Source organism: Amborella trichopoda, chromosome 11 (genome assembly GCF_054954075.1).
Source record: "Amborella trichopoda isolate Santa Cruz 75 chromosome 11, AtrichopodaSantaCruz75HAP2 v2.0, whole genome shotgun sequence".
Lineage (NCBI taxonomy): Eukaryota > Viridiplantae > Streptophyta > Magnoliopsida > Amborellales > Amborellaceae > Amborella > Amborella trichopoda.
Genome location: NC_142346.1, coordinates 3,195,877 through 3,221,527, shown reverse-complemented (window position 1 = coordinate 3,221,527; position 25,651 = coordinate 3,195,877). Strand labels below are relative to the sequence as shown.

The 25,651-nt window shown below is 34.3% G+C and overlaps 1 protein-coding gene across 13 annotated transcripts; it reads left to right on the top strand.

The window, feature by feature from the left end:
- Positions 1-471: 471 nt before the first annotated feature.
- On the top strand, positions 472-25,486 carry LOC18441305 (Zn-dependent exopeptidases superfamily protein). 13 transcript variants are annotated; one of them, XR_016044522.1, is made up of 10 exons: positions 472-745; positions 1,302-1,386; positions 2,932-3,067; positions 4,215-4,487; positions 4,776-4,926; positions 5,107-5,278; positions 9,349-9,481; positions 23,378-23,559; positions 23,978-24,090; positions 25,215-25,486. XR_016044522.1 is itself a non-coding variant. In XM_011627653.3 (10 exons), exons 1-10 carry the CDS (start codon positions 530-532, stop codon positions 25,324-25,326), a joined length of 1,641 nt encoding a protein of 546 aa, XP_011625955.2. In that variant the 5' UTR covers positions 472-529; the 3' UTR covers positions 25,327-25,486. The 13 variants fall into 13 exon arrangements, 9 of the variants coding, with proteins under 9 accessions (XP_011625955.2, XP_088708146.1, XP_088708149.1 ...); XR_016044520.1 differs by having other exon boundaries at positions 5,065-5,278; XM_011627653.3 differs by having other exon boundaries at positions 5,107-5,346.
- Positions 25,487-25,651: the final 165 nt, after the last annotated feature.

The following is a 25,651-nucleotide window of genomic DNA, read 5'->3' as shown; positions in this document are numbered from 1 at the left end:
CTTGAAATCTATATAAAATATTTTCATTTTTAATTACAAAATTTAATAAAGCTTTGAAAATACTGTAGATCAAACAGATCTATGAAAACTTGAAAATCTTGAAAACTGGGTGTTTTGACAATACGTTATAAAATGCAGTATTTTCAAACATTGAACTCCATTTTTTTTTTCTTACGTCAATACATCTTAAGGTCAAGATGATTAGTTTGAAAAAAATTTGGTATCAAAACAACATCTTCCCATTTTTGAGGTGCGCGTTGATTTGATTGTGTAAAGCTTCGCACTTATATAAACTTTTTCCATGATATATACCACGGTCGACAAAAGTTCATAAAATAGAGATAAACCTTTACTAATGTGAGTTTAAACATGTGTGTGGGCGACTGTTGAAAGTGAGGCCGCGGTGCTAAAATAATTGGAAAATCCGCACCTCGAAAACCCGATATCGTGCGCGGCTAACTCAGTTTTTGCATGGTGAGGTATTTTCGCAAAGAGAGGAAAACACAGTTGTGGCAGAGAGAGGAAAACAATGAAAGTTTGTGGGATGCAATTCCTTAACCCTTCTCCCATCATCACTTCTCCTAGAATTTGCAGAGGAAGAACGCCATTTTCAACTATTTTAAGCTCTGATTTTCGAGGCTTAAAACTCCATGGCTTCTCTGCAACTCCACGGATTCCCTTCTTCCTTCCCAAACTCTATTGCTCAAATGGCGAACTGGTTTCATCTGAGAATCAGTCTTTCGAGGTGGGAATTTTTTTTTCTTTCATTTATAATAGATGGAAAACAAGGGGAAAAAACAGGAGATTACGGTGAAGAATTTGAACTGGATTATCCATTTGTACCTTTGTTTATTTTCCCTAAGAAATTTAGGTTAGTGTACTTCAATTGGTCTAAATATGTTGACTTTAGGAAACTGATTGGGTATTTATATTTTTTGGATATTTTTAATATCGAAAACTCATCTGTTTCTTCTGAACCATGTATTACCGTGTTTTCTTCTGGAAAATGTGTTTACAGATGTGTTTAAACTAGGACAGCTTAGGAAATTAAAGGGGGAAATCTGTATCGGTTCGTTTTCGTAGTTTTTGTTGAATTTCCTAATTACTAAGATTATTCGGCTCTATCTTAAATAATGAAGAAAAAAATAAGAAAGATAAAAAGGAACTCTCTTATTCATATGATACATAACACTGCAATGTACTGTTTATCAAGAAATGTACTGTTTATCAAGATATATTTCTGTTTCTTTCCTAATTTTTGTTCTTTTTTTTTAAACACTCCATGTGCGTTTGGTTAAAAGACTTCTTCAAGTAGGAGCCCTTTTTCAATAATTGGGGAGATGCTGGATTTTCTAAATGAATCTTGGACTCAGTTTCATGCTACTGGTAAGAAGTTTGAAATTCCTTTTTATTGATAATTAATTTCAAGTTTCCATAGTATGGATGTATAAAAGAATTCGAATGTGCGTAACTCATTTAACAACTATGTCCTTCTCCTGACAACTTCATGGTTTAAATGCATTGTATTAAAATACATCATTTGGCCACTGTCATGTCTTGAATGCTGGAACAAAATATCTGGGTTTCTCAGTGTTTTGTGTCATAAGTTAACCAAGAATTTATGCTACAAGACTTTCGTAAATATTGTTATTTTTTATGATGCAAAGTTTCAATGGTACATCGCAGTTTGAAATGCATCATAGTTTGTAATTTTAGGTTAGCTGTGCAACTTGATATATAATCATCTTTTTAAGACCACATGTATTCTGAAAGTGAGAAAAAGACATTATATTTTCTAATATATACATCTATTGGGCACATTCTGATGATATTTATTGTTTAATAAACATTGGACTTAGATATTCTAGTACTAATTTTGATGCGTTTATACACATACAGAAATTCCTATGCATACATATATAAGCACATGAACAAAGAGAAGTATCTAGGTTGAGCCAGTAGGTAGGGGTCTAATATTAATTTTAATGTGCTTATACACATACAGACATTTCTATGCATACATATATATGCACATGAAAAAAGAGAAGTATCTAGGCTGAGCCAGTAGGTAGGGGTCTAAGCTTGATTCCCTTGTAGTATGAGTATTTAAGCTGGGTTCATGTGGTATCTGTTACAGACCCGAGCCTCAACCTGGGTGATTCCACTTTTGTTCAGGAATAGGTAACATACACCTACAGGTTTAGCCTTAACTGCATTTAAAGGGCTGTCAACTAACTCCCTTGAAGTGAGCTCTCTCTCTCTCTCTCTGCTGACTCACTGACCACAGTCTCTCTCTCTATTTAGACTACTCTCATAACATTGTAGTATTGTACCGTCACTGGCCCTCTGTTGATTCACTAACCGCGTAGTCTCTATCTCAATTTAGGTTACTCTCGTAGCATTGTACGTAATCTGTGGCCCCAAGGCTTCAAGCAAGATGTATTTTCTCAGAGAGTATTAAGGAAGGCCTTATAAGACAGTTTAGAGTTTGATCTTTCCCTTCTTTCACTTGACATCTCATTCAAGTTAGTATGCCTGGTGAGGGATTATTTAAACTTCCACCTTGGTTGCATGAGGATCTTTACCTCATCCCTGTCAAATGGGGCACAAAGAGACACGTGCATTTTTTTGTGGTTAGCACACGCATTTGTTGAATGTGCTGGAACAGAATCTATAATGTGTTGTAACTGCTCTTTTGGAATATCTTTAGAAGTAAATTGGTGGTTATAAAAGCATAACTACAAATGCTTAAATGATTTTTTAAGTAAAAAAGTATGTGTGTTGGAGGTGAATAGGTGATGACGGCACATCTCACGGGTTTATATTTCAACCTAGTTGTGTCTCAGCCTGCCTATGCGTGCTAATAAATTATGAGAACAGACTTTGAAAGTTAACTTACCAATGCTGCTTATGCCCTTGTTATTTTTTCAGCTGAAGCAAAACGGCAATTACTTGCAGCAGGATTTCATATGCTAAATGAGAATGATGAATGGGATATAAAGCCTGGGGGACGCTACTTCTTTACAAGGAACATGTCTTGCTTGATTGCTTTTTCTGTTGGAGAAAAGTAGGTCTAAACATGATCTTTTATGAACTTTTATTCACATAAAGAAGAAAAGCTACTTTTGATGAGTTATTCTCTATATATTTCTATACATACTATTGAAGATCAAGCGACTAAAGTTGTGACAAATTCCCTGCGTTGTTGAAACGAAATGGCTCCCCTTTTGGATGTCTTAATGGATGTCCTATCTATATTCATGTTGGAAACTACAGCGGAAATTAATGATAGTTTGAAGCATTTTACCTTTTCAAGATTTGAATGCAGATAGTGCTTAGTAATTTCTTGAAGTTCTTGATTGACTACACCACTGTAATGTACTTTTACCACTGATCTGGTTGCTCACTGTGTCTGTATTGATGTTTATTCTTGGAAAATAGCCGATATTGTGTCTATCAATTTATGGCACTAATCAATCCTTGTACTAGACATGTTGCCCTCGTTAGCTGATCTTGCTGTGTAATTTACTTCTCAGTCATTCAGCTACATGCTTCTTGTTCTATTAGGGTTGTATCCATGATGATAGCTATTTGGAGATAATGCCACCTTATATGGAATTACGGATCAGACACTTGTTCCATACTCTTAGATTAAATGATGATTTTGTTGGTTTAAGTACTGTTAAGCCATATTTTGTAGTTGAAATGTAAATTATCCTACTAGCATGGTTTTTCTGTTAGGAATTGCTTATTCCTATCATCATGAGCATAACTAGGACATGCTTCTCAATGTTGCATGTGCTACTTGAAAATTTAGCGTATGGATTCTTGTTCTGAACCTGGAATACCTGGGATATACTTCTCAAGTTCATAATGTAGAAAAAACTTCACTCATCCCGTAAATCTCCTTCAGAACTCACATGAGGACATCCATTAGGAACCTCTTAGACTCAAAAATTAGTTTCCATTATCCAGTAAGTGATGGCATGAACAGCATAGCCAGCAAATTCTATACCTTAATGATTTTCTAATTTTGTCTAACTGGTGGCTTAAACATTATGTTGCATGGAGAGGTTCTCCATGATGCCAGCTAAAAAAAAAAATTCTGTGATACTTTTGGGATTTGTTTTAATATCTTTTTAGCATCTCCTTTCTCCTGATTATGTAGTATGATTTAGAAACAATTATCCTGACATATTTCCTTTGCATCACAGATACAATGCAGGAAGTGGTTTTCATGTTGTTGCTGCACACACAGATAGCCCTTGTCCAAAACTCAAACCAATAACTGCATCATCGAAGTCTGGATTTCTTATGGTGAATATACAGACATATGGAGCTGGGCTGTGGCATACATGGTTTGATAGGGATCTCAGTGTTGCCGGAAGAGTAATATTAAAATCTGGTGATGGGTCTTATAAGCAGAGGCTTGTCAAAGTGAAGAGGCCTATTTTACGAATACCAACACTGGCCATTCATCTTGACCGGTAGCTGCTGATAATAGACAATACATTTATGGCATTTTCTCTGTGTTTCATATGTAGACTGGATTTTTATTTTCATTGATGATCATGTTAGTTACTATTGATTCATCTCTAGCTTTTCATTTTTTATTCCTCATTTGGAGTTACCATGCTATTTTGTCCTGACATAGTTTCCGGCCCTTTAGCTGTTATTTATTATATTTGCGTCTTTTTAAATTCCTCATGCTCTTGTCTGGGATATAGTGATGAGTTGGGAGGATAATTTAAATGCATCGACTTTCCTTGGTACAGCTCAGTAACCAATGATGGATTTAAACCAAATCTTGAGACTCACCTTGTTCCACTTCTTGCTACAAAACCAGAAGATAAGACATCTCCAAAGTTTGAAGAGGCAATATCTTTGTCGTCCTTAAAAAATGCTCATCACCCGCTTCTGTTGCAGGTATTTTCTCAGATTTCTTAAAAAAAATATTCTGATTGTCTAACTCAAGATAGGAAGGGGCCTTGGCCTGGGTGGTTAGGGTGATAGAGCCAGAACATGATGTCAAGGGTTCCATTCCTAATCAGCATTTATTTTCAGGTTTCCAGGATACTTTTGATCTTGGATATCTCTTCGCTGCAGGTTTTGTCAGATGAGCTTGGTTGTCCTGTTGAAGAAGTCTTAGGTGTTGAGTTGAATGTTTGTGACACCCAGCCTAGCTGCCTCGGAGGTGCAAACAATGAATTTATCTTTTCTGGAAGACTAGACAATCTTGCTTCGAGTTATTGTGCTTTGAGAGCTCTTGTGGATTCGTGTAAGTTTCCAGGCGATTTATCGCATGAATCTGCTATACGAATGGTTGCTTTATTTGATACTGAAGAGGTAATGATCTCCTTTAACTTGTGCCTGTTTAGAAGAATATGCATGCTCTGTAAAAATCTCAATGCTTAATTGTGTCGACATTGACTTGTAGAATCCAAAAGAATTCTGTCTGTTTGGCTTCATTTGTTTAAATATCGCATTGTACGGATTTAAAGGTTGATATTCCTTAAATTGGGATTTTGATGGAAGACTTTATGTCGATAGTTCCATATTGCTTTTGTTGTCTGGACTCTGGAGACTCTGGAGTGTTCCATCGCAAACCTAGGTTGCAAGCTCATATTCCAGAGTTAACCATTGAAAGAGTTGCCATCGATGAGGGAGGGTGAGAGCAGGGGCCTTATGTTGTGCTGTGCTTGAAATTACACATTTAGTTTCATTACTTCCTTTGTTTACTGGGATTACCAAGAAGACTATAACAAATATAGTAACATATTAAAGATACCTTATCTCTGCTTGGGGCAACCCTCTATGTAATGTTCTCTTCTAAAGGTACCTTATCCAACAATCATCATAATTCGCAAATTTGACTTTAGTTGGTTTGATGATTGAAATAGTGAAAGAGTTGTTACTGTGGGGGTGGTGGGAGGACAGTCTATGTCTATTGGGAGAATCAATGTGCATGTGAAGTGTTGGGGTTTTGGATCCTGGAAATTCTAAATATTGGGCACCCATGGCTGTTCTCAACAGTCGTGAGCACCTGATGAGATAATTCATTTGGTCGTAGACACGTAAATTCTATTATTTCGGCTGGGATCGGACCTGTAAATTTAAGAGGGTTGGCGGGCTATGGATTCATAATCTCAAAGACTGTAATACTGCCCAGTAGTGGTGATGCTTTACGAGCCAAAATGGGCACTTGTGGCAAAGAGTTATCCAGGGGAAATATGGCCTTGATGACTTGGGCTGGTTTTCCTAAGATTAATAACTGTCCGCATTTCTGGTACTTGAAAGGCCATTGCTTCCATTCATGGGGACTATCTCAATAGAACTAGATTTGCTGCGAAGGAAGGGGAGAGGGTCTGGCTTTGGAAGGATATTTGGCTCAGGGACTGCACGTTGGAGAGATGATTCCCAAGCCTCTTCTCATTAGCCACAAACCAGGATGTGCTGATTGTTCACTGTTTTGAAGTTCTTGGGGGACAACTTATGTGGTAACCTGGTTTTCGAAGAAATCTTTGCGACTCAGAGATTATATTCCCATGTGAAATTCTTTCAGCTCCTCAAAACCAGTTTATCCTGGGGTGGGACAAAATGATGTGGACTCCCACCTCTACAGGTCAGTTCTCAGCTCTTCCATGTACAGCAGTTTGAACCCTGTAAAACAGTGTGCCAACTATTACTTCCAAGGTCTGGCATATTCCCGTCCTACTAAAAATCCATGCCTTCCACTGGTTGGTCTTCTCTAAGAAGTCGAATCCAAAGAAGAGGAATCCTGATACAAAACCGTTGTATTATGTTCCAAGTGTTGTAAGATGAGTAAACAGTCGACATTTATCCATTGTCTGGTAGCAGTCCAGATGTTTTACGTTGGATTCGGAAGTTGGAACTGTTTGAGTCAGTTTGTGTGTGGCCTGAGACTATCCAACAGCTGCTCTCAGGCCACTTGTCCCCCCTTCCCCCCTCCTGGGTGCTGGGCTATTTCTTTGCATGCCCATATGGAGGGCTCTATGTGGATACTACGGTTCGAGCAAAACTCTAGCATCTTTCATAGTAAGGAAAGACTTACGAGGACTCTGAAGGATAAGATGAGGACCAAGATCAATTTTGGGCCAAACATCATAAGCTTTTCTTTGGCTGGCCCTTGGTAGACTTTGCACAGAATTGGGGCCATCATTAGAGATGCAAGAGAGACAAATATCCTAGGTCCAACCTGTGGTTGCCTCTGTCTCCTGGTGTAGTCAAATTATACATCGATAGTGCTTTGTTGGCAATCCTGGCTTGGCTGGGTTGGGTGGCATATTTAGAACCAACTTGCGTGATTCCTTTCTTTCATATTCCGGTCCTGTTGGTACTGCAAACTCCATCAAAGGGGAGACTTTGGTACTGTTGGAGGGTCAGAAAATATTTGTCCATAGCAGGGATGATACTTTGGAGGTTGAAGGGGATTTCCCAGAACATCAATTGATGGACAGGAAAGGAGGCTCTGTCCTTGGGCAGTTGGGAAAATTCTTCAATCAAATCATTGATTTCAGGTCTTTTTCAGGCACATGTAGTGAGAAGTGAACATGGTGGTAGATAGCCTTGCAAAGGGCAGTTCTGTGAGGAATGTTTAATTATTTCCAGGCACCTTACATGAACTGACTGCTCGTGCAAATTAATCTATAAACATACCGTTGATATGCTTTCTTATAGTTTCGAGTTCAGGGCGGATTTTACTTATATATGTCTTCATGCAGTTCCAAGTTTGGAATGGATTTTGACGTACACAGGAATGTAAATCCTTTTACCATTAATACAAAATCAGTCTTTCCAAAAAGGGAAACTAAATGTTCATTAAAGTCCAGAATTTGGAATGGTATTGGAAAATCACAATGAAACCAGGTTTCAATGATGGATGTTTTTTCTTTTATTTGTTGGGTTAGACGGTGGATGTTGTCTCTATTTTGTGGTTGACATGCATAACGAGCCAGGTCGGATGAGATGTTATAGGGGATAATATATCTTGGTTGGATTAGCATCTTGGATTATGAAATATGTCTTGTATTCATACTAAAAACAAAGTAAACATCATCTAAATTTTCGAACACTCCCATACTTCAATGTAAATAAACTTCTGGCTTCTCATACCTCTTGGATATCCACTTTGCCCAGTACAATTTGATAATCACTTATGTGATCCTGGAATGGAAGCTCCAACCTCATGCCTTTGGAAGCCTTATGATAGGCTCGTCTGGATTGTTTATTATTGTTATTTTGATAATTCTCTTGACATCAATATCCAGCATCAGGTGAGCAGCACGATAGTTGTGGACCTGTAATCTGCCAAATTTTAAATGGCTGCACCTAGCGAGATTGGCCTCCTTATTACTTGGCTTGCCTTTTTTTCTTCTTGAAATGCTATTTATTTTACTCTGTCAGATGAACATGTTAACTTGCTTAAGGGATTTAAGAAAGCCTCAAGTTGCATCTGGGTTCACAACTTCTAACTTCTAGGAGAGTCCTCCCTCCTTGATTGAGGCTAATACTTCCGACACTTTTGCATTGACTAATGCTATTAACCATATCGTTGCAATTTCATGGGCACAATTATCATACACTCGTGGGGAACAAAATGGGAATTACAACTAATTCTCTAGTATAAATATAATAGGGTTGCCAAAAAGCCTTTGTCCTCTCCTTCCTTGAGCTCCTCTTGACTTATAGAGTTCCTCGGTACCAATAAATGGGCTATCATACATGTCAATATCTTTGTCCTATCTCTCCAAGCATGTAGTTTGTGTTGTCATAGTGTTTCTCTTGTATTTGTTGGGGCATTTTTTCTCTTTTCCTTTTGATTTTTCAAATGGTACTCTTCTTTTGGGGCATTTTCATCCTGAAGTTACATCACAGGAATGTGCACATTTCTGTCCTGTTTTATAGATGTTGCTTGTTTTTCTATGCTAGTCAACTGATAAAAGCATTTGAATGGATGAAAATCAAAGAAACTGGCTGCTTCAGTAGTCAACTTGGACTTGGTTGGGCATTTATCTATGTACTCCATGATTTTTTATGTTGCTAAACAATATGCAATCTAGATTTCTTGTTTTTATGCTATGCTTGCACTCATCTGTCCTTTTTTCTAAATTTTGTTTCATATTGCATGCTTATAAAAATGACTCCTAATATCATATCGAAAACTATCATATCTGTTTCTGTTCCCCACTAGTGTAAAATCAGTTATCTGTCCAATGGGCTATGTGTTGAATGTGTAAAAAAACACATGCACACTGCTTCACTCTGTGTTCCTTATAGGCAGTTCATTGTAATTAAATATCTGTTTCTAACATGACATCACTCGGTCAGGTTGGATCAAATTCAGTACAAGGAGCTGGTGCACCTACTATGTTTCAGGCCATGAGACGCATAGTTGGTTGCTTAAGTCATGGTCATGTTGGTGAGAGCACTTATGAGCGAGCAATACGAAGATCATTTCTGGGTAATGTTTTAATGATTACTTTTCTATTATCGTTATAATCCTTGAATGTTTTATTGAAAGTGCATGGGTTTTTTTTTGTGTTTATATATATATATATATATATATATATATATATATATAGGAAAAAGTTCGTATAAGGTTGCAACCTTAAAATGTAGAATTAAAGATGCACCTAAAAGATCAATCGGAAAAGGTTGTTTTAATATTGAAAAACCCTCTAATTGATCATCTCGATGTCTAGATGTATGAATATGGAAAAAAAAAAGATTTTGAGTTCTAGAAATAGTGCATCTTGCAACACATTATCTAGATCGTTCATTTTCAAGATTTTCATATGTTTATAGATCTACTTGATTTTAACTATTTTTGGAGTTCAAAATTTTATAATTAGATATGAAAATAGATTTTGAGATAAGCCTAAGGATTTTTTACACCAAAATTACATGTCATGATAGAATTTGGAGGTGCGCCGTAAATGGATTGTTTAAGGTTGCAACCTTATAGAAACTACACCCATATATATATATGGGGAATGATTTCATGCAACAGTTGTATAGTAGTATAATCCAACCGCACCTCTAGAAAACCCTGTTTTTGGCATTTGTATAACCCCAAATTTTGCACACACATTCTCTTCATCCTCATAATCAATCCTAAGAAATTCAATTTGCACCCTAGATATAGTCAAAATTTGCACCCAACAATGAATTTCAATTGTCCATTTGGTGAATTTCAAGATCTAGGACTTAACAAATTCAAAATCACTTTTTTCCTTTTTAACACTATTAATCTAATGATGATAACACTATATAAAAATTTTGGGAATAAAAAAATCCTTCAGAGGCCTATATCTAACCATCTCACTAAAATGGACGGCTTATATTAATTGGTCTAGAAAAACACATTTTAAGGCATTTTTTCAAAATTTTCTTTTTTGTGATTGTTCTTTAGACTGAAAAGAGTGTACATTTTAAAATTCGTGTCAAACAAATGCCTCTAACATGGTTTTAAAGATGGTTGCATTATACTACTACGCAACTGTTGCATGAAATCATTCCTCTCTCTCTCTCTCTCTATATATATATATATATATATATATATATATATATATATATATATATATATATATATGGGTGCAGTTGGCATACGGACGCCTCCATAGGTGTTGAGGTACGGTGCCCTTCAAATTTTATCATGGTATATAATTTTGATGTAAAATGTTATTGGGATTATCTCAAAATCTATTTTTATATCTAATTTTAAAATTTTAAATTTCAAAAATGGTTAAAGTCAAGTAGATCTATAAACATATGAAAATCTTGAAAATGGACGGTGTAGATCATATGTTGTAAAATGAACTATTTATGAGACTTAAAATCTTTTTATTTTTTATTGTCATATATCTCAATGTTGAGATGATCAATCAAAGGGTTTTTCAACATTAAAGCTACCATTTCCGATGGATGTTTGAGGGCAATCCGTAGTTCTACATTATAAGGTAGCATCCTTATATAAACTTTTTTCTATCTATATATATATATATATATATATATATATATATATATATATATATATATATAGAGAGAGAGAGAGAGAGAGAGAGAGTTTGTTAAGATTTCCATATGTTTATAGATCTACTTGATTTTAACCATTTTTGGAGTTTACAATTTTATAATTAGATATAAAAAATGATTTTCATATAATTCTAAGAATGTTTTATACCAAAATTACATATTATGATAAAATTTGGAGGTGCGTCTTAATTGGATTGTTTAAGGTTGCAACCTTATATATATATATATATATATATATATATATATATATATATATATATATATATATATATATATATATATATATATATATATATATATATATATATATAGGAAAAAGCTGGGATTAGCCCACTAGCTCATATGAACATATATATATATATGGGAAAAAGCTAGGATTAGCCCACTAGCTCATATGAACATATGAGCCCAACGGCTTAAATTGAATCTGGGTTGATCTGATGGTCACGACCTCATTTTGCGTTTGAATTTTAATTTTTTTTCTACAAATACAATTACTTGAAATTTTAGGCGTGTGTTCTTCTCATCAAGGCGCACCTACTAAAAATATAAAAAAAAATTATTCGCAAAAAAAAAGGAATAAAATACCGGTATTTTAGTCAATTTATTTCATGTAAAATATTTTTTTGATATTTTTCGAAGATTCACTTATTTTTGATGAACACACGTCGAAAATTTCAAGTGATTTGAATTTGTAGAAAAAAAACTAAAATTCAAACACTATCAGACGTCTGTGATCGTCAGATCGACCCAGATTCAATCTGGGACGTTAGGCTTATATGTTCATATGAGCTAGTGGGCTAATCCCATTTTTTTCCATATATATATATATATATATATGGAAGATACTACAAAACACCTATAGGTGAAAATTAAAAGTAATTTCACTTACCCTCATCACCATCCACACTTCATCGTACGGTCACAGTTGTCCAGTAGTGTTTCAATTTTCATTTTTTTTTTACTAACCAGAATGATCTGAAATTTGGAGCATGTCTCATCTTAGTGAGGCACACTTAATAAAAATATGAAAAAAATAATTCACAAAATATAAATTGACCAAAATACCCCCTTAAATTTATGGATTTGATGAACACACACCTAAAATTTTAAGTGATTTGGATTTGTAAAAAAAAAACTAAAATTCAAACACTACCGGACATCTGTGATCGTCAGATCGGCTTAGATTCAATCTGGGACGTTGAGCTTATATGTTCATATGAGCTAGTGGGCTAATCCCATCTTTTCCCATATATATATATATATATATATATATATATATATATATGGAAGATACTACAAAACACCTATAGGCAAAAATTAATAGTGATTTCGCGTACCTTCATCACTATCTACACTTCATCGTACGGTCACAGTTGTATGGTGGTGTTTCAATTTTTCTTTTTTTTTACTATTCGGAATGATCTGAAATTTGGAGCATGCTTCATCTTAGTGAGGCACACCTAATAAAAATATGAAAAAAATAATTCGCAAAATATAAATTGATCAAAATACCCTCGTAAATTTATGAGGGTATTTTGATCAATTTATAGTTTGCGAATTATTTCTTTCATATTTTTATTAGGCGTGCCTCACTAAAATTTACATATGCTCCAAATTTCAAATAATTTGGATTTGTAGAATAAAATGAAATTTGAAACACTACTGGACAACTGTGACCGTGCGGTGAAGTTTGGATGGTGATGAGGGTAGAGGAAATCATTGTTTAATTTCGCCTATAGGCGTTGGGAAGAGTTTATATATATACATATAGCCACAGATCTATGGGAGCTGTGGCGGTTTTCCGTGTTTTTTTGCATGAAAATATACCATCACCGACATAGTAAGTCCATTGCAGTCGTTTAATCAATGCCATCCAAAAAAATCATACCGCGTCGAGCCTATGGGGGAAAATACTATTCATTTTTGCCCATAAGCATTGCATAGTGGCTTCTATATATATATATATATATATATATATATATATATATATATATATATATATATACAAGTCTTCCCAACGCCTGTAGGCAAAAATAAATAGTGATTTCGCCTATCCTCATCACTATCAAAAGTTCGGTCACGATTATTCTGTAGTGTTTCATTTTTTTTTTCACAAATCGAAATTATCTGAAATTTGGATCGTGTGTACATCATAGTAAGGCGCACCTAATAAAAATAAAAATAAAAAATTCGCGAAAACAAATTGACCAAAATATATCTGGTATTTTGGTACATTTATTTCATGTAAAATATTGTTTTGATATTTTTTGTAGATTCGCCTATTTTTTATGAACATACGCTCCAAATTTCAAATCATTCCGATTTGTAGAAAAAAAATGAAAAATAAAACACTACCGGACAATCGTGACTTTGCGATGAACTTTGGACGGTGATGAGGGAAGGCGAAATCACTATTCATTTTTGCTTATAGGCGTTTTGTTGTATCTTCCTATATATATATATATATATATATATCTATATATATATATATATATATACAAAATGCTAGGGTGAGCCCACTAGCTCACACAATAGTATAAGCCCAATGGCCCAGATTGAATCTGGGCCGATCTGACGGTCGAGAGTGTTTGAATTTTAATTTGTTTTCTCAAATCCAAATCATTTGAAATTATAGGTGAATGTTCTTCTCATCAGGCCGCACTTAATAAAAATATAAAAAAATAATCCGTAAAATTAAAAATGATCAAAATACCCCCAAAAATTATTTTGGTCTTTTTTTTCATGTAAAATATTTTTTTAAAATATTTTTTGAATATTCACCTATTTTTTATCAACACACTTCTAAAATTTCAAGTGATTTGGATTTGTAGAAAAAAAATTAAAATTCAAACACTATCGGACATCTGTGATAGGTCCAAATTCAATCTGGGCCATTAGGCTCATTTTTTCTTGTGAGCCCATTGGCTCACATAAGCCTTTTCCATATATATATATATATATATATATATATATATATATATATATGGAAAAGATGTTGTGCGCCTATATATATATATAGGGAAAAGATGTTGTGCGCCTAGCTGCATACTGCTACAGTAAATGCCAATGACTCAGATGGAATCTGGGCCGATCTAATGATCACGGATGTCCAATAGTGTTTGAATTTTAATGTTTTTTTTACGTATCCAAATCAGTTGAAATTTTATGTTTGTGTTCTTAAAAAATAGGCGAATCTACGAAAAATATCAAAACACATTTTTGTATGAAATAAATTGACCAAAATACCCCCAAAAATTTTTTGGGGGTATTTTGATCAATTTGTTTTTCCCGAATTTTTTTTTATATTTTTATTAGGTGCGCCTTGATGAGAAAAACACGCGCGTAAAATTTCAAGTGATTTGGATTTGTAGAAAAACATTTAAAATTCAAATACTATTGGACATCCGTGAGCTTTAGATCGGTTACACATTTGCATATGGGCGTACAACAGTGACTCCCATATATATATATATATATATATATATATATATATATATATATATATATATTGAGGCGAAGTGCTACAGTGTTTTGCCCCATGCTATGTCCATGACGGTTTTGCCTAAAAATCGCCACGGACCTACAGGAGCTGTGGTGGGCCCCCAATATTTTTTTGCTTCAAATTTACGTGAAAAAATCCCATCACAGGCTTGCTCTATCCGTGACGGACCACCACGGATATGCTAACTCCGTGACGGTCTTTAATCCACGCTGTCCGAAAAAATCGAACAGGGCCACGCCTATGGGCAAAAATACTATTCATTTTTTCCCATAGGCGTTTTGTAGTCTCTTCCTATATATATATATATATAAATTTACATCCTAGAAAGTTGGTCCGAGAGTTAAGGCAAGAGACAAGTGAACGCCTATTGCAAAGTACCGCCAAGGCCAGGAAGAGCCGCTTAGGGAAAACGCTGGGCCACTGAATGTCCAGATTGTCATTATCCGCAACCTACGGATGGCAAATTTAATAAGGAATCTAACTAGTAAAAATGCAACTTCATCTCAAACACTTGGAGTAAAAAATAAAGAACAAATAGTCATAAATGACATAGAACATAATATTCAAAATTGGAACATACCTAAGGTACCAATTCATGACGTTTATAATAAAGGATCATTTAGATTCAAAATGGGTTATGTCATTAAGACTGTAGAAGAAAGTTTATCGGTCACACAAAATCAAGAAGACTTTCATCTATTGTCAAAGAAAATTATTGAAAAACATAAAGAACATAATTACAAATATTTACATATTGGATTAATTCAAATATCCGTAAAACCTTTGACCCGATTAGGGTTGAACACTTCTGTGCTTGTATGCCTAAGAGATACAAGACACAATATTTTCACAGACTCGCTACTTGGCATGGTTGAATCCAGCCTCTGTAGTGGTCCCATATATTTTAATTGTTTTCCAAATTTTTCTGTTTCTTTAACTGACCCAAATATTTTAGACATATTAACAATTAATTTAAAAACACATGGTTTTCATATGACCCAAGGATCTCAAAACTTAGCAATAGTTTATAGAATATATTTCAAAGTCATGAATACCTTATGTCCAAATATTATGCAAATTGATCAAAAAGATCAAACTGTATTATTCCAAACAAATATGGAAAAATCAAATATGATTGTACCCAAAACAATAAAATGGTCAGATATTAGACTACCCCAGTCATGGGCATTACAACATGCCAATCAACCTCAAGAAGTTCCCCAACATCATATTCCGAATCAAATAATAGAACATCCTGATGGTAATATTGAAATTAAATTTCAGCAATTACAAGTTCAAGATGATATTAATATAAATAGAAAAAGGAATATTAAAAATAAAATACCAAGTAGAAAATCTTATTCTACTGATCCAAATGTCATAATACTCCCACCTCCTACTCAGTCTTCTTCAATACCTAGTTCAGACCTACAATTTCAAGGAATAAGGAGAACAACAAACCATATTGTTATTCCTACATAAACTCCTGAAGCTAGTACTACAAATACTACTGAACCCAGTATCGAAGAATTATAAGATTTTCAAATATTAACTTTACAAGTAGAAGAATATGACAACCTTCATGATAACTATTCAGATGAATATATAGAAGCATATTTAGCCGCTAAATTAGAAAGAAAAAAGAAAAAAATTGATCATAATTGTATCAAGCAAGATTTTATGTCAAATGAAAATAGACAGATCAGACAATGGTATCTTACAAATATCCCATTACAGTTAAGAGAAAAATTACAAGCTAAATATAATAAATTCCTTAAAAAAGAAAGGGAAACAGAAGGATATTTTCTATGGTTAATAAGTAATTATCAACATAAACTTCATATCCCTTCATCATTTGATGAAATTCAAACAATAGAAGTAAAAACCTATCTAAGTACAGATGGTACTACCATTGCTAGTACACATCCACCTGAAAAAAGTCTTATACTTAAAACAATAGTCCCAGTTAAGGATGAGCCTACTCAACCTCCATCCTTATATGATATAATTGCTACTCCATATAAAATCTTACCTAAAGAACTTGGTAAGAAACAAGAGTTAATACCTCATATTGTGGAACAAAATAATTATACTAATCTTGATATGCAATCTCTAGGAAAACAAGCAGAAAGAATAGAAAGACTTGTTACCAAAGAACAACCTTCTGCTACAAGTATACCTAAATCAGTATTGTTCAAACCACCTCCAGAATTGAATAAGAACAAATTTCATATTGGAGATAATAATAAATCTCTTATGGATCAATTGATATCAAAATTATCCCAACTCGATATCAAAGGAATTCCTTCTCCAAAAATAACTATTCCTTCTTTACCCATTGTCAATACACCACCCGAGTCATCTGACAAAGGTAAAGCAAAAATACCTGAACATGAATCAATGATGCTTCAGGAAGAAGAACCAATCATAGAAGATACAATCCAAAATCAAGAAAAAGCATTTATGGATACTACCCCTATTACAGAAACCATAAATATAATAGCCTATGGAAAATACTGGAAACCAATAACAGCCTTACCATATCATAAGAGACCTACACCTGTTGATATACAAATGGAAGAAGATGCCATACAACAGGTAGTATCATATTCAAGAAGATCAATAGTAAATTGGCAAATAGATGGATTATCAGAATTAAAAATATTGGATGTTATGAGACATATGACTATGTATGCATCTGCAAATAAAATGGCAGGCAACCCTGATCAAGAGGTTGCAAAAGCCATAGTGAATGGATTTACTGGCTGGTTAAGAGGATGGTGGGATTTCTATGTAGATGATGAAACCAAACATAGAATCCTCAATAATACTAGGCAATGGACCGCCAGAAATGAACAAAACCAAGAAATAATATACACAGAGAGTGATGCAGTCAACACTCTAATATATACCATTACACTTCATTTTGTAGGCAGTACAGCTCTACTAGCAGCAAGATCGGAAGATCTGCTATCTAATCTACGCTGTCCTACCCTATCACATTACAAATGGTATAAAGATATATTTTTCTCAAGATTATTAATAAGAGAAGACTGTCCGCTAGACCACTAGAAAGAAAAATTTATAGCTGGTCTACCATATTTATTTGCTGAAAAAGTCAAGGAAAGACTAAGGAAAAAACATAATGGAATTATTGTCTATTCATCCTATACACTAGGAGAACTTTCCGCAGAAATATGTGCTGAAGGTTTAGCTTTATGCACAGATATGAAATTAAAAAGACAATTGGATAAACAAAAAATCACTAAGCGAAAAGAGCTTGGTGACTTTTGTGAACAATTTGGTTATTACCTTGATAAAAACAATATGCCTGACAGACTCTATAGGAAGAAGAAAAAATATAAAAAGGAAAAATACAAAAATAAAAATAAAGATAAAGACAAAAAGTATTATAAAAAATCTAAAAAGAAATTAATCAATAAATTTTCCCCCAATACCAAGAAAAAGAAAAAATTACCAGTTTGCTATTAGTGTGGTAAAATAGGACATTATAAACATCAGTGTAAATTAAAAAAGAAAATAGAATCATTAAATTTAGATGAATCAATAAAAACTAAATTATATAATGTATTCGATTATGATTCTTCATCTTCCACTTCTTCTGATTCTCAAATTGATCAAATCCAAGATGATGATCTCATGTGGACAGACTCCTCTGACTCCACTAATAATTCAGATACAAATTCATCCAGCTCAAAGGATGATGATTGTAATTGTCCAATACCAACACATAATGTTCACACACTTACACAAGAAGATAATTTCATTCTAGATATTATTGATAAGATAGTTAATCCAAATGAAAAAAGGAATGTTATTACTCAATTCATTAATATTACAAAAAATAAAGCAAAACCAATTTCTCTTAATAGAACCCCTGATGAATATAATTTTGCTTCAATAATGAAAAGAGTCAGTAATCAACAAATTTCTCAACAAAAAGAACCAACCATTTCAGATCTTAAACAAGAAATCAAAGAAATAAAAACTGAAATAGTTCAATTAAAAAATAGAATTAAATCTTTAGAATTACAACAAATGTCATCGCAAGAGTCAGACACAGATGAAATAGATTTAATGAATTAATACAAATAAATCCATCATCAGACATCCCTGAATCATCAGAAGCTAAAATAATACCTCTTCCCTCTGTAAATCTCATAGACAAAATAGTAGTTCAAAAATGGTTTGTCTATGTCAAAATAATTATTGCTCCAGATTATAGTTTTGAAACATCAGCTTTAATCGATTCCGGGGCTGACTTAAACTGTATCAACGAAGAACTCGTACCTTCAAAATATTTTGATAAAACTACTCAAATACTGAATACAGCAGATGGAAGTAGATTATTTATTAGATATAAATTATCAAATGCTTCTGTTTGTAATAACCACCAATGTATAGATACACCATTCATAATGGTAAAAGGATTAAGCCAAGCAGTAATACTTGGAGTTCCATTTCTTACTCTGCTATATCCTATAACTATAAATGAAACAGGAATATCTTCAGTTATTCACAATATTTCAGTACATTTTAATTTTATACATAAGCCAAAATTAAAAGAACTCAATAGTGTCAAAAGTCAATTAAATAACAAAGAAAAATTTCTTTGTACCTTAAAACAGGAAATTAAATATAAAGTTATTGAAGAACAATTACAAACTTCTTCAATACAACAAAAGATTCAAACATTACAACAACATATAGAAACTTCCATATGTAGTGAACATCCTAATGCTTTTTGGGAAAGAAAAAAGCATAGTATAAGTCTACCTTATGAACCAGGATTTGATGAAAAACAAATACATACAAAAGCTAGACCAATACAAATGAATACTATCTTACTAGATATGTGTCGAAAAGAGATCGAAGATCTCCAACACAAAAAACTTATAAGACCAAGCTCCTCACCTTGGAGTTGTGCTGCCTTTTATGTTAATAAAAATGCTGAAAAGGAAAGAGGAGTTCCTAGACTTGTTATTAACTATAAACCATTAAATAAAGTTTTACAATGGATAAGATATCCAATTCCCAATAAAAAAGATCTATTAGATAGAGTTGCTCAAGCATGTATCTTTTCCAAATTTGATATGAAATCTGGTTATTGGCAAATACAAATCCAAGAACAAGATAAAATATAAAACTGCATTTAATGTTCCCTTTGGCCAATACGAATGGAATGTTATGCCATTTGGTTTAAAAAATGCTCCATCAGAATTCCAGAAAATAATGAATGATGTTTTTAATGCCTACCATCATTTTATGATAGTCTATATTGATGATGTACTAATATTCTCGGAATCGATAGATCAACATATCAAACACATTCACACATTTATACATGCAGTACAAAATGCTGGATTAGTTGTTTCAGCCAAAAAGATAACATTATTCAAAACCAATATAAGATTTCTCGGCCATATGATTCATCATGGAACTATTATTCCCATAGATAGATCAATACAATCTGCTGATAAATTCCCCGATCAAATACTTGATAAAAAAGAACTTCAAAGATTCTTAGGTTGTTTAAATTATGTTAGTGATTTTTATCCTAACCTTGCATTAGATTCTAAGCCTTTATATGATAGACTCAAAAAGAATCCTCCACCATGGACAAATACTCATACTCGAGCAGTACAGGTAATCAAAAGAAAGGTAAAGACACTAGAATGTCTCTCCCTTCCACATCCAACTGCTTTTAAAATTATTGAGTGTGATGCATCTGATAAAGGTCTTGGCGGAATTCTAAAACAACAAATTGATTCGAAAGAACAATTACTTCGTTATACTTCAAAAGCTTGGAATACTACTCAACTTAATTATTCCATAGTCAAAAAAGAATTATTGGCCATAGTTCATTGTGTGACTAAATTTCAAAGTGATATTTTAAATCAACATTTCTTAATACGAACTGACTGCAAAGCAGCCAAAGATATCTTGCAAAAAGATGTTCAAAATTTAGTTTCTAAACAAATATTTGCTCGATGGCAGGCTATATTGTCCGCCTTTGATTTTTCCATCGAACACCTTCCCAGGTCTTCTAATTCTCTTCCTGACTTTCTCACCCGTGAATTTTTGCAGGGGGGGCTACACTGACGCCAACGACGAATCCCCATTATCTCTTGCTCTCCAACTGTTCAACGAAAACCAAATCAATACTGATATTTTATCCTCATCCGACCACATGGGATCCCGTGGCACTTCTCGCAAGGATAAACAACCCATGAGAAACATAGTACCATATGAAGGAGAACCTTCACCTCTCAATATACGTTCACCTTCACAGTCCCCAATACATCAAATTACTTATCCAGAAGCACATGCTTCTATTCCTACATACTCACCAGCTCAATCAAAGTCTGCTCATACATCAAATATCCCAAAATCTGTATACATAGAAAGAGCCTTCTTAATGGATATCACCATAGATGAACATCAGGTTCATATGGATCCTATCAAACTTGCACCATTATACTTACTAAACCACCTCAACCACCTCAACCCTACCAATGGGGTAAAGACCAGATAATACTATGAAGCCATACTCATGAAAACAGGGTCTATCTCTGTAGTCCATTACTACCAGCAAAATACCAGAATAATTGCTTATTCCAAAGTTCAGATAAAAAAGCTTCTTCCCTATGATGAGTGGGGTTGCAATCCCGCACAGGGAAAGAAATTGCACAACCCAGATTTTTCATACAAATATTTTAAATATGCCGAGTATATAGAAGCCTGGCACAAATTCTTTTATTATCAAAATCCAAACAACACACAGCTGGTATCTTCAATTCCGGCTGCCTATTTTCGAAAGATTCCCCACATGGTTTCACAACTGGTTCTTAGTGTGGGGCTCAACTTCTTTGGTTCTACCTCCTGCTTTCAAAAACCTGCAGGAACAATTTGTGCAATATAATAATAGTGACAATATGATTGACACTCACCTCTATTTTATGAAATAGGACTACACCATCTCATCCAATACCACAAATGACTATACCTATATTCCTAGATTAGGAAAAACCATTTCGGTAAAATGGTGGGATATCTTCCTAATGGATCTCACCAAGACCACACCAAAAAGAATACCCCCACAAACACCTAAATACCAGGAAAACCCAAATACTGCAAATACCTCTTTTGACTTTCCAACCTATCTCCGAAATATGCTGCAAACCAATCCCAATGCATCAAAAGAAGAATTAGAAAAACAGATGAGAGAAGTTTTTGCTGAGGCCGGAAGAAAACCAACATCTTCCGAAGAAATAGTACAGTCTTCTCCACTCCACACCAATAGATATCTTCAACTGAGTGAAGATAATCCAGAAGAGACTGATCCAGAAGAAACAGATCTAGAAGAAGATGATCCAGAAGAAGTCAGCCAAAGACCATGAAGTCTCTATCAACGCCTGCATACAAACGACAAAAGCAATCAACAATAAAAGCCAAAATACTATTCCCAGATTCCAAGCACCGACATATACGACAACAAACAGTGACCACGTCACCGACAAGGAACACTGTTCCAGATGTCTTACTGTAGCCATAATTCAATATGGACAAAAAATACACTGTACAAGATGCCCGAAAAGCATCCTTCTTTTGTTTTTTTTCCTTTTGTCTTCTTCGTCTTACCCCTGTGGCGAATCTCTTTAAGTCTTCTCACTTACCCTTTATCACTTTGGCGAATCTCTTTTAAGTCTTCTCATTCTTGTCCTCTTCCTCCGTTTCCTTTATTCCTTTCTTAACAAGGAAGCAACCTCCCTCTATAAAAGGACCCAACCTTCTTCATTCGAAGCAGGGTCTTCCACTTCTCTCTTACACTCTTCTTCTTCTCATCTCGCTCTCTATCCTAGAAGAGCTTCAAAGCCTTCAACCTTCTCAAAACCTTCAACCTTCTCACTTCTTCAACCTTCTTCACCTCTTCCCTTCTTCTATCTGCAAATCTCTTCTTATGAGACAACCGTCTTCCCGAAGTAATATTGCAATCAGAGCTATCCTGACCTTCATAGCTCAAATAACCAGGTTCTATCTTTACCTTTTTCAATTTATTATGTGTGACTGTAATCTCAAAACTCTTCCCTCATACTGCCCACATCACTGGAAATTGTTTTCCAGTTATTGTCTTTGCAAACAGTAAGTTTCTCTGCTAGACTATTACTCTGTTTGGTTTATACTCTCTAGTATTGCTCTCTCATTCTCTCTGTTATCCTCTCTGATATTCTCTCTGTTAGACTCTCTAAACCACATATGGGTGTGGTTTGTTTAAGGTTGAGGCCCTAACTAATCAACGTAAGTCGCACCTTGAAATAGTGTCGAAAGATATTGTTTTAGTAATTGTAAATCTTTGTAATTGCCTGAAAATTTATTTTTATCTCTAATTATAAAATTTAAAGATTTAAAAATAGTGTTGATTGAGTAGATCTATATACAATTGAAAATCTTGAAAATTGTCGGTCTAGATAATACATTACAAGATGCACTATTTCCAAGACTTGAAAACTATGTTTTCTCATCTTCATACATCCTGAGGTCAATATATATATATATATATATATATATATATATATATATATATATATATATATATATATATATATATATAGAGAGAGAGAGAGAGAGAGAGAGAGAGAGAGAGGAGAGAATTTTTCAACATATTACTAAAAGAGAGTGCCAAATGGGCTTCTGAACTATGACTCAGTTTGTTTATGTTTTCCTTTCTATTTCCATTCCTCGAAGATGAACTGAACTATTATTGTAACTGAGGCTTTTTTGTTCTTCTCAAAATAGTGTCTGCTGACATGGCTCATGGCATACACCCAAATTTTCCTGAGAAACATGAAGACCAGCACAGACCAGTATTGCAGAAAGGAATTGTCATCAAGCACAACGCAAACCAGCGTTATGCAACAAATTCTGTGACAGCCTTTCTGTTCAAAGAAATCGCAAGTGCTTGCAACCTTCCTACTCAGGTTTAGCTATTGCCAATTTGGTTCTTTTACATTCAGCTTTTTGTTGATTTTGCTTCTCTTAATATTCTTTGATGCCTTTCTCTAAGCCTTATTAGGTGGTTGGATAAATTTGTAATTATGCTTTCATGCATTTTTTTATTGGTCTTTTTTCTGTTTGACTTTGTCTTAAGTTTGACTATCTGGTTGTATTTGAAGCCTCAGCAAGATTTTTAGAAAAATGCATCTAAATCTTCTTCATATACCGATTTATTGTCTTGATAATTTACACTAAAGAAGTTTGTTAGGGATGGGATTATCGTCTCAGGATATTCGTTTTTTCACTTCTTTTTTTTAGTGTTTTTATCGGCATTTAGGATTCTTATATCATCAGCCAGTATCGTTTTTGCTGAGATACTCACGAACTTGTCAATGTATGCAGGAATTTGTTGTAAGAAATGACATGGGTTGTGGTTCTACCATTGGTCCTATACTTGCCTCAGGGGTTGGTATTAGGACTGTTGATTGTGGTATTCCTCAACTATCCATGCACAGGTGCATTCCTCACCTCCACCTTAGTGCCTGACAAATGTTTGAGTAGACAAATCCTAATCACTTTTCCTAGTTAAAAAGCATACTGATTTATCCATCAATCTCTGATATATTGTTTTTTAAGGAGAAAAAGGTAGGGGTAAACACTTTAAACAAAAGGTAGGTATTGAGAGTGTCGTCCATGAAGAGTAATGTGTTCTTCAAGGAATAAATGGAACCCTTACGACCACTAAACGGAGAAGACATGCCATGTCTAAATCTTTGGGTTGTAATTTATACAAACTAGTTACTAAGTTCCAGTCCATGAGATTGTGAGATGTGATAGGTTTTGTCATTTCCCCATTTCGGATTACTTTTATTGGGAGAGTTAAAATTTCTCCAAGGTGCAAATTGTTTGCTAGTACTCGAACTTAGCCACAATGAGTGGACCAATTAGGTGGTACTTAGTTGGACTAATGGAATCGTTGGACCCCTTAAATGAAGAGGGATCTCTTTCCTACATGATTAGACGAGTGCGCTGGTCTCCTCCTAGACCATGGAGGCTTCTAAATATACTTGAGAGAGATTCTAGTGATTGTTTTCATTGGCAATTTCTTTCTGATAGTGTTTAGGAAAGTCAATGTGGCTGAAAGAACTCATTGTAGCATTTATTGCACATAGATATCAATGAACAGCTTGTTTAGCAAGTTTAGACCTCAAAAGTGTTGACCCTTGTATGTTTTTAGCAAAATAGGGAAAATCGTGGATCAACTCATGTACCCTTTTACTAGGGTTTCTGTATTATAGGACTGTTTACATTGGTACAAGATCATAGTCATCTTTAGCTATTTGGCATGAAACAGGTGTCTAGGGACATCTCATTACTCTGTATAAACTTTGAAATAAATATTCTCCGATTTTGAACGCCGTCAATGGCACAAACCGAGTCGTCATATTTCACATACTGGGTTACAGGTAATTGTGACTTTTATGTACCAAAAGTAAACAATCTTATTATATATTTACCCTTGTTTTATGCCATTGATTTCCCAGCTATGCTCTATGATACACTACTCTGTTTAAAAAATATAAATCTGTTTAATTATCCGATGAAATGCGGTCTTTAGTGTCTTGCATCGTTATGGCAGTGTTCGTGAGATATGTGGAAGGGAAGATGTCGACACTGCCTACAAGCATTTTAAGGCTTTCTTTGAGATGTTCTCAAGCATTGACAAGAAGCTATGTATTGATGGGGAATAGGAGTGGTTCTCCTGATTTGTTTATCAATAGAGAAAAGGTGATCAGAAATGACTTACCGATAGCATCCTCGAGCTGGTGAATGTATGATTTGTGTTTTCCTTTTCTTGGATGTTTTAACATTAATTTTGTTAATGTGAGGAAATTTTGATTTACGGATACAGAATATTTGGAATTTGATGTTTCTCTTTGTTGCAAGTCTCATCTTCTCCTCATACCGGGGTAGGGCCATTAACACGCAAAGCTAGCTCAGGCCGCTTTGCTTGCCTCACAATGAGCCAATCCTGAGTAATATTCTTTATGCTTGACAAGCCAAGCCAAGCCAAGA

Coding starts and splice junctions, on each gene's coding strand:
- LOC18441305 (XM_088852020.1), top strand. CDS start 530: ATGAAAGTTTGTGGGATGCAATTCCTTAACCCTTCTCCCATCATCACT. Junction 1,387..2,931: donor GACTCAGTTTCATGCTACTG/GTAAGAAGTTTG, acceptor TTATTTTTTCAG/CTGAAGCAAAACGGCAATTA. Junction 23,560..23,977: donor CTTGCAACCTTCCTACTCAG/GTTTAGCTATTG, acceptor CAATGTATGCAG/GAATTTGTTGTAAGAAATGA.